This window comes from Sceloporus undulatus, chromosome 11 (assembly GCF_019175285.1).
Source record: "Sceloporus undulatus isolate JIND9_A2432 ecotype Alabama chromosome 11, SceUnd_v1.1, whole genome shotgun sequence".
Taxonomy (NCBI): Eukaryota; Metazoa; Chordata; class Lepidosauria; order Squamata; family Phrynosomatidae; genus Sceloporus; species Sceloporus undulatus.
Window position 1 is genome coordinate 3,958,608 of NC_056532.1, and position 10,256 is coordinate 3,968,863.

Here is a 10,256-nt window from a genome sequence, read left to right on the forward strand (position 1 = left end):
CATTGCAAGTCGAAGGTGTATTTTAGGATGCGGCACGGCATTGAGATTACTAGAAAGTGGAGCCTCCTCCGACGTACAAAACCCAGTTGGCTGAATCCAACCGTGCGACAAATTTCAGAGGAGACCCACTTTACCTGAGATCAGGGAAGGAAACTTCAAACCAATCCAAGCTCAGAGTCAGTCAACCTCAGCCCTTGTTTAAGTTTGGCAGCTCTGTTATGGATATCTTTATTTCAACACCACAAACTCCTTATACTTCCATTATCTCAAGTGTTGAGAGCCAGTGGAGACCAGGGTTTGAATCCCAAGTCAGCCTGGGCATCCTTGGGCAAGTCACACTCTCTCAGCCCTAGAAGGAGGCAAAGGCAAACTTCCCCTGAATCAATCTTGACAAGAAGGTGACCGTCGTATAGGGCCACCATAAGCTGAAAACGACTTGACGGCACGCAACATCCTGAAATGACATCTGATGGGGTTTTTGTTTCCTTTCTTGTTTTAATGTTCAAACTTTGTGAAAATGCAGACCCTCCTTTCCCTTCAGTCGGCTTGCATTCGTAATTCGCTGCCGAACCGAGAACCAAACCCATTTATTTGATCGCTTCTCCCAACAAACTAGCCAAAAGAGTAAGCTTATTTGGACTAGTCCATTTATTGTTTACTGACCAAACACATTTGGGCCGAAACTACATATCAATAAGGCTGTTTTGGAGAGAGAGAGAGACCTGAGAGTTTTATTAGCTTCACACAAGACTGTACAGATTTCTTTAGACAGTGTGGACATCCTTTCTCTTACAGATGCTCAAGAGTAAGATAACCAAGCCTAGGAATATGGCAGGAGATCCAGCTCCAGGCCTCTTGTTCGGTTAGTGGAAAGACAGGCGGAAAGGCTGTAAAAGCTACCATTTCCCAGTTTAACTGAGCCTTAGCAAGGAAGCTTTTATGCTGTCGATCTTCCAGAAAGGACTGGTACATATATCTCCCTGTAGTCCTGAGCAGGTGGAGCAAAGAAGAAACTCTACCCACAACATTGGTATCAGCATTAGTCTGGGGTCAAAAACGTTCCACTAACCTGTTCTGAGTCAGGCACAGGAGCGTCCTGAAATCTCCTTTGGCTACAAGGCTTTGATAGAGCTTGCCTTTGGGACTTTGGTCTCATCCTACCATTCATAGGTCGACTGGGAGACAAGGGATGTCACCGAGGTGTTATCTGGAGATAAGCTACTACTCTTCTCACTGGGTTTCTTTTTTCCCAAGCATCTCCTTTACATATTTTTCACACAGGTAATAAATAATCTGACTCTAAAAAGATGAGCGGATGAGCCTGAAGCACGTTGGCACCATGCTTCATCGTCCATCCGCATGTATTCTAGTGCAATTTAAATATATATATATATATCTATACTTATAAATATATTAGCAGGAAGACATGCCTTTTAAAAATCTATCGTCAATAAATATATTTACGTTGAACGAGTTAAAAAGAGCTTTCAAAGTCACGTTTCAGCTTAAATAAAACAACAGATGCCTTAACTTTAAAGTGCCTCTAGAAGGAGGAAAGCATTAAAATATGAGAAGACACCATTCATTTAAAGGACCCAGCAGCAGCTCTCAAAGGTGGGACGATATCTGCCACCGAAAAGCCACAAATGGTCCATTTGTGAGATCTTGGGATGGCAATTGGTTTTGTGGCTGTTAAAACTCATCTTTCTTTCTTTAAATAGCCCCCCTGTGAAATGGTTTGGGGTCATTGCAGGCAAAGTGTGGACATGTCTCTGCAAACTAAGAAGCATCCTGAATTTGGGACCTCTCCCCAAGGTGGTGAAAATCTCCTTTGTCTCAAGGGACCAGGCGGTCCCATGTTAAAAAACTTTGGGCAACTAAATGGTAACATAAGGCAAAACTGGTCTCTAAAAGAATTTAAAACTACTGAAAGAAAAGAGGGAAAAACCAAGTCGGGCCTATTTACATGCAAAAACCAAACTAAGAAGAGAAGGAGAAAGTGTTGCTAATAACAAGAGAAACGTCCCCCAAGACGTGCCCAGCTCTGGCCCAGCTGGAGGCGGCTCAGCGTTTGCACACAGCTTTCCACCAACTCTCCTCACTCCCTCAGTTCTTCTTCCTTTGGAAAATGCTCTTGCTTGCAAGCCACATCCACTAGCAGATGGAGATCTAGGAGGAAGGGAAAGCGTTGGCTTCGTAAGATGTACTTCCTTCTTGAGAGTAAGCTGTTTTTTGGGACGCCCCCCCCCCCCTCCCTCAGCTGCCTTTGCTCTTGTGGGATTGTGCCTGTAAACCTACCCTGGTTCCAAGGTGGAGGAGGAGAGTTCTGGGGAAAGGCTGAGCTCTTCCTTCTCTGCCCTGGCTCCCCATTCCCTCCGGGGGGGAAAGCTGATCACTTGGAAAAGGGAAAGACCTTACTATATGGAGGTGGAGGGTAATCAGGTGCTTGGCCTTTACTAACAGCACCCTGCTCTATGTCCTTTCGTTCCTTTTTGTCACGTTCGGTTGGCAGGGCCAGTGCGGAAGTCCCCCTGTCTAACCCTGAAGAAAAGACCTTCTAACCCTGATTCCATGGTTCTGTGGTCAAGAGATCAACCATCGTGGATCAGCTTCACTGAGGCCAGATTCTTAAAGGTAGCCGTAAAGGCTCTCTCCTAGGTGCTGGACTTATTTAGGGACAGAGTTCATCACCAGCTACCTCTAGTCAGCTCCTCTATCTACTTACTCCTGCATCCCCACTTTGCCACACTCAAAGTCTCCCTCTGGCTACAACCCAACATGCCCTTTGCTGTGAGTAAACTCCACTGGTTACACCAGAACTGTCTGATCATTACTATTAGTGCCCAATGAAGGAGTAGCTCCAACGGAGCTGAAGAAAAGCTCGGCACATCCTACCGATAAATTCATCTCTCAGCAGACTCCGGAAGCCTGCCGTTCTTACCAGGGGATTTGCCCTTCTGCGAGCTGCTCCGTCTTTCTCTGGCTTTGGCTTGGATGGACGAAACGGAGTCTTTAGCGCACTTGCCGAGAGGAGCCACCTCCGAAATGAGGAATCCGATTTGCTCGGAGGTTACAACCGTCTCCGACGGATCGGTCTGGCACTTGCTATTGGGATCAGCCTTCCAAGAAAACAAGACAAGATGTTCACACAACGCAAATTTCTTACCTAGTGAAATAGTCACATAGAGATCCTCTCAATGGTCTTTGGAAGCCCTGACTCCAAATTGCCATTCTATCCTTACAACAACCCAGTGAAGTAGCTTGGTTCAAGAGAGACGGGCCCAAGATTATCCAAAGGGAGCTTTGCAGCTGAGTGGCCTTTGGCATTGGAATGTCTGTAGTCCCTTTCACGCTACATAGCACTATGTGGCTGCCAGGGCTGAACACTAGGGAATCCTGGGATTTGTAGTTGAGGGTGGCATTAGTGCCACTCTTGGGGTGAGGATTCTAAAGGCCACTTCCTAAACTGCAAATCCCAGGATTCCACAGGAGGTTATCATGTCAGTTAAAGTGTCACCACAGTGCGATAATGGTGTAGTGTGAAAGGTCCCTTAGTTTGAACCCTACTCATAAAGCCACACTGACTCTCCACATTATGGAGAGCAAAATTCATACAATGAATACAATATGCAACTTGTACAGGAAGCATACTGTGACGCCTTCGCAAAAGCATAAACAACGTTGGGAAGACATCGTTTTATGAAAGCGCCATTAAAATAGGTTTCGATCCCCGTTTAAATATTGGCTCATCACAGAAGGAGACTGAGGCGAAGCCATCTCTGTGGAGTATGCGCGAAAGCCGTGTACCTGCTGCACCTGGCTGAACGGAAGCTCCTCCTGGACAAACACCACGGCCGCTGGGGCGGAAGAGTGGCTCAACTGTTCTTTCAGCTTTGCTTGCGTCTGTGGTGCCGTGGCCACAGGCTGCTGCACTATTTGCGCGGTCGAATTCTCCACAGGCTCAGCGGCGTGGATGGTGTAGATAAACTCTGGGGACTGGGGCAGAGAGCAGGCGATCGCACGATCCGTTTCCACCACGAAGGACGTGATGTCGGAGCCCACGGGGGTCAGAGGCTCGAGGTGGCTGGCTTGGGTGGAAGAAGACGCATCGCTGTTGCTCCCAGGGCTCACCAGCAACTGCTGCCCTCGGTTTGGCTGCGAGGTGGGACCCTGGCTCTCCACCGGTTCCACTTTGACCATTTCCAGCTTGGGGGAGGAATGCATCTCATCGACAATCTGGAAGACAGCCTCCAGGTTGACTTCCGTCTTCTTGTTCTCATCGGAAGCGTTGCAGGACCAGTTAGAAGACAGAAATTCAACTGGATATGTAGACTGCAATGGTGGAGTCTGGTGAGGCAAAAGATAAGTGAATGATGAAGGCTTCTATGGTTGGCAGCCATAGTTTTTTGTGGGTTTTGTGGGTTTTTCTAGACCATGGCCACACAGTCCGAAAAACCCATGAAAAACCCTAAGTGAATGGATTCTGAAAGACTTCCATTCCCCCAACTAAATGATCTATCTGCTTGGGTCAAATGGGAATCAGATTCATATGGAGATATGAATCATAGAATGAAACATCTCTAATGACTGTAGAATTGTCTGAAGTTCGACAAAAGCATTTAATACCAGAACAGGTCTAGTAGTGATTCCATCTGGACAGGGCTCTTCTGACTTTATCTCTCAGAAATGTTACAAATCATGAAATCGCACAAGTGCTTCCCGGGCGATATGGTCTGAGGGACCGACAATTATGGCTTCCCAGTGTGCCAGAGACTAGCGCTAAATTTGTCTTCGTTGTGTACAATTCTTTCTCTCTTTGCTGGAAACAGTCCAGAGGAAGCCAAAGACATACTGATCAGCTTGCTCTGGATGACCAAGGGGGCTTGGGGCCTGTTTTTCTCAACCCACACCTTTCCTGGGCCACAGAGCGAGCCACTCTTGAAACCACAGCCAAGTTTCCAAAGCAGATTGTGATACGACATGCCAGGCGTCTCTGCTTTGCAAAGGAAGAAAGGCATATCTCTCACTGGAGATGCCAAAAGCGGCTTTTCTGGACCCTAGCTGGCGACTTACCTGGAAATAACTGCAGTGTGTGTAGGTTGAAGGTGTAGGGCTCCCACAGCCGCTCAGGGGATCCATGTGGGCCGGTGGAGAGCAACACTGCAATACGGCTGGAAGGGAACGTGGAAACATTTGGTTTGTAAAAAGCCTCCCAGACATAAACAAAACCCTTGCGGGTTGTATCTTTAGCACATGCTCTAATGTAGCTCCAAGCTAGCCCTAGCCAGGCAATAAACTGCCCACAATGAGGTGGGGTCGGCCCCACTGAAAAACACCTGCAAACCCCTAAAGAAACAGCAAAAGCGCCAGGCTTTTAAAAGCGCCCAAGAACCTTGAGGTCAGCTGCCATTTCATTTTCTAAGCAAACACTCCCACGCTTCAGTCTGCAGAGTTTTGCTGAATATTTACCCCCCAAAAAGTCTTATTTTGCCTTCTTCATTTGGTTTAATTTTTAAGAACTCCATGCTATGCATTCAAAGATATTAGGTCTTTGTAGAAGCTCACTACGGGCCGCTAAGAGGTCCAGAAGCATCAATGATTTGTCTGGGTGCACAAGGCTGTTTCCATCCCAAACCCAAGGCCTCATTGTAATGACTCATATCATCCCGCCATTTTGTTGCTACTATTAGTAAAGGTATAGTTAAAAAGGTGGTGCAACTCATGGGGGGTGGGATGATCTGATTCTAAATCATTACAATGAAGCTATGGCCTTGGATTCGGGATGGAAACAGCCTTGCGCACCCAGACACACCATTCATCCTCCTGGACCTTAGCAGCCTTCGATGTTATTGTCACCTTAATGCTGCTATTTCTATGGATATACCTTAGGTATTACAAACCATAGGCCTTTACTGGCATTATCTGCATATAGGAACACAAATCTAAACCTACTACAAGTCAGTGAATTAAACATGTCATTGGCGACGGGAGGTTAATGGCCTCGTCCCCACGCGGGTAGCTATGCCCTTTTCTTTTTGCCCAGATATCAATGGATCACAGAGCACATTACCTGTCGGGTAGTAAGCTTGGGAGTACGGCACCGAAGCGGCGTAGCTGGTGTACTTCTGGGAGGAGGTGGCCATGGCCTGGGGCCCTTGCTGGATGTGCACAGATGTGGTGCTGGGCTGCAGGGTGTAGGTCACCTCGGTGGGGAACCTCTGGAGGACCGAGAACGGGACCCCCTTGTCGGAGAAAGCCGAGGTCTCCACTTGGCCGGGGAGCATCCCAAGGGAGTTCTGCCACGTTCTGGGAGGAAGAGGAGTCCGATCGGAGCCTTTCAGGGAGAAGCTGTTTGGGTTGTGCGACGACGGCGACAGGTAGGAATACGGAGAGAGGCTGTCTCGACGGAAAGACCGGTGGAACTGTCCCAGAGTCAGTGGCGCTGGACAGAGGGAGAAAGAGAGATTCGGTAAGTCACTGAGCATCGTGTAGCAGCCCCTCATGCATTGCTATGTTAAAAGTACATTGTTTAAAAAGTCAATTTCTGTGCATATCAGCTTTAAGGTTTTGGGATGGAAACGTTTGTTCGGTTTCCATGTCCCTGGAGCAACGTCCAATTCTCACTTTGCAAGTGGTAATGGAACGAAGCATCTCTTGCCAAAGAAATCTGTTTGTGCCTGAGACTCAACGTTTATTTTGGAAAGGGAAAATTGTGCGCCCAACCGTACACGCATTTGGAAAACGCACATGACTAAATACGCAAAATGGGGCAAACATGCTTCAGTCAATGGAAAACGGTCAATGGATTCTCAGAAAAACACACCGGTCTGTATGTGGAATGAAAAAGAAGTCTTGCAACCTGAGAATCTAGAACTGGAACGGAACAAGAAGGCCAGAGAAACAAGAATGGGAATGCCCATCTTCACATTCTTATTCAGGACCAGTTATCATTCATCTTGTGGAAAGCAAAAGCCTTCAAGCAACTCCCTTGTTGTGGGCTGCAGAGGGAAACGCTTTCATACTTAGGTTTTGGCATCACGTTGTCCGGACGCTCTCACAACTGAGCGAAGAGGAGGCTAAAGGGACACACACAGCTTGAACAGCCGGTTCAGGATGCAAAGGTACCATTTCCACATTGAGAGGACGGCTGCAGCCGCACTGCGGACATGATCCGGTTTGACACCACTTTAACTGCCATGGCTCATGGAAGAGACCTAGATGTGAATGATCCTCAATGTTTCACTCTCTCCAGTGCCAGAAATTTAGGGAACCGAAGGGAAAATTTCAGGAGGGGCAGAAGTCCTAAAGGGGAAACCAATGCCCCCCATTTTCTCCCCCTTTGTATCTACATCCCTGGGCTCCTTATTCAAAGGTATGACTAGCCATCAGTAGCAAAGAGGACAGAATCCTGTGGCACCTTAACACTAACCCATTACTTATAGCATGGGATGGAGTGGGCTATATTCCAGGACCAAATGTTATAGCCTTTAAGGTGCCACAGGGCTCATCTTTCTTTTGGGGTTGAGGGTTTGTATGCTAAAGATTAGACCCAGTCACTAGAGCACCCTACAGAAGATGGCGCAGAGGAGGGGATGTTGTATTTTGAAGGGGTGTCACACTGAGGAAGGAGCAAGCTTGTTTTCTGCTGCTCCAGAGAGTAGGACCCAGAGCAATGGGTGCAAACTAGAGGGAAAGAGATCCCACCTCAACCTTAGGAAGAACTTCTTGAGGCTAAGAGCTGTTTGAAGGTGGAAGGTGCTGCCTCAGAAGGTAGTGGTCTAATATTGACTGATAGATAACACTGACTGACAATAAAACCAAGGAGGACCACATTGACCGAGATACAGACTGTCTCATTCCCTACAACGCAGTTCCTTTATATCCTATTAATTCCGGCGCATTGAGAGAACGCCCACAGTTTCTGAGCCTTTCCAATGAGAAAGAGCTCAGGAGAGGGCGCACTTGGTTGCATGGTGCCTCCGATTAAGAGATTCCTCAAAAACCACACTTCCCAGCATCCTTTGAGAAAAGCCAGTTGGAAGCTGGGAGCAATGAGGGCAGCATAAATAATGTCCATTGTGTGAAGTGGCTGGAAGGAAAGGGATTTGCTGGAGGCAAGCGTCAGAAGTCAGGAGATGTGCAAATAGAGTGTCCTTTTTCATGGCACTGAAGAAGGGGAAAGGAGGAGAAAACTGTGCGCATGATGCGCACACTGCTTTGGCCACTTTCCCCCTGGCCTTTGCTGGCCAGTGGGTTTCAAACTGGATCCCTTCCCGCCTTGGGCATGGATTCAAACCTGTGGGAGGTTTATGCGATTCACAGATCCGGGGGGGGGGCATTTATTTGGGGTCAGTTTGGCGCAAAGGCCACGTGCGTCTAGGGCAAAGTGGCCAGATATCCTAACCACAAATGTGGATGAGGTACCACAAAACGTAGGACATGCAAGAAACATAGAAGACATTACGGAATACAAGCTAAAGAGACGCATATAAATACAAATGCCTGCTTCTCGGCCCTGTTCAAAATGGAGGCTGTTTTGGGATCCCTCTCGGACATAAAGGGCGAAACGTTCGAAGGAGGGCATGTCTGGCCAGACTAAAGGGGACTCTGCTGCGGTTCTGGAAAGGCGGACTTGGAAGAGGGAGGTTAGAGCGAGCGAGTTCTCAAACCCATAATTTAACCTTATTTTTAAACCCGGCTGGGAAGCGTGGGAGAGGGAAGGACGTGGCGTCCCACGCGAGGACCAAGCGCTTGTCTGCTTTCGAGGTGCCCACAGGCGGGCAAGGGCACTTGTGTTTCAACGCCAGGCCTTTGGCAGAGGAAGGAGGCAGCAATGCTCACCAGGGCTTTGCTCTGGGGCCACAACAAACCATGGCAGCTAAAGTGGTGTCAAGCCAGATTATTCCTGCAGCCCAAAGAGTGGCATTTATCAGGCGCAACACCCATCCTTTTTGCTCTTCGAGCCAGAAGGATGTGCGCCTGCAGAAATCCTAATGTTGTGTCCTCCTCTCCAGGAGGTTGTTCCTTGTTTTGGGGGGGGGGGTTACAACTCCCAGAAACCCCCAGCCAGCATGACGGTGGGATTCTGGGATTTACAATCTCCCTGTGCATCTTTGTTTTGTTTTAAAATAAGGCGCCGTATCCCAAACAGATGTGCTTCAGCTGCGTCGGACTACCACTCCCAGAATCCAGGTGTGTTGCACTCCTGGTTTGCATCAATGTGACGTCTCTCTTCCATGCTTTTTGAGCCGGAAGGTTTCTGTGAAACTCCTGGATTCTGGAAGCTGTAGTCCAAGACACTTTGTGGTTCCAAGGGGTCTTCCAGCCCTAGAGATGCTCCTAGGATCCCTGCATCCCATTGCCTTCTGTCAGTGTGGCTGCTGCCCAAGGGGCAATGGGAGCTGTAGTCCTAAGAGCATCTAGAGAAGGCCAAGAGCTCTCCATCACTACCCTGCTCTGTTAACTGGGTGCCTTTTCCATGACCAGACTTTTTTGGGGGTTGGGAAGGAACAATGGGAGATGTAGTCCCAAGAACATCTTGGGAAGACCATTCCTTGTCCTGTTAACTGAGGATGCTTGTATGTGTGTGTTTTTCTCCATCATGAACGGACCTTTGCAGGAGGGAAGGTACAAGAGATGTTCCCTACATCCTATATCCATCAACCAGCATGGTTGCTGGTTGGGAATGATGGGAGTTGTACTCCCAAGAGCATCTTGGGGAGGCCAAGTGGGGATGCTTGTGTGTGTTTTCCATAAGCAGACCTTTACAGGAGGGAAGCTACAATTTGGGAAGGCCAACTGGGGATGCTTTTTGTGTGTGTGTTTTCCTTGGAGGAGGGAAGTTACAATGTGGAGATGGGAGGAGGCGGAGGAGGCAGACCCTCCCAGTATCCTCAAACCGGGGATACTGGGCATGGTGCTCCCCTCCAAAGTTTACCCAAGGTCTTCCCGTGACCTCAGGGAGCCTGCTGGCTGGGAGTGATGGGATTTATACTCCCAAGAGCATGCTTTTGTATGTGTTTTCCCCCCATAAGCAGACCTTTGCTGTGGAGGGGCGGCAGACCCTCCAAGTACCCTCAAACCAGGGATACTGGGCCTGGCGCTCCCCTCCAAAGCTTACCCAAGGTCTTTCCATGACCTCAGGGAGCCTGCTGGCTGGGAGCGATGGGATTTGTACTCCCAAGAGCATGCTTTTGTATGTGTTTTCCCCCCATAAGCAGACCTTTGCTGTGGAGGGGCGGCAGACCCTCCAAGTA

The 10,256-nt window shown here is 48.5% G+C and overlaps 1 protein-coding gene across 1 annotated transcript in view; it reads right to left on the reverse strand.

The window, feature by feature from the left end:
- Window positions 1-578: 578 nt before the first annotated feature.
- The window catches only part of HSF5 (heat shock transcription factor 5), an 11,191-nt gene continuing 1,513 nt past the window's right edge, over window positions 579-10,256 (reverse strand). The window contains exons 2-6 of the mRNA XM_042442244.1: window positions 6,071-6,442; window positions 5,074-5,171; window positions 3,808-4,347; window positions 2,942-3,119; window positions 579-2,169 (exon numbers count right to left, since the gene is read on the reverse strand). Of these exons, the coding sequence (XP_042298178.1) occupies window positions 2,099-2,169; window positions 2,942-3,119; window positions 3,808-4,347; window positions 5,074-5,171; window positions 6,071-6,442 (1,259 nt within the window). The 3' untranslated portion in view covers window positions 579-2,098. The remainder of the gene's footprint in view (window positions 2,170-2,941; window positions 3,120-3,807; window positions 4,348-5,073; window positions 5,172-6,070; window positions 6,443-10,256) is intronic.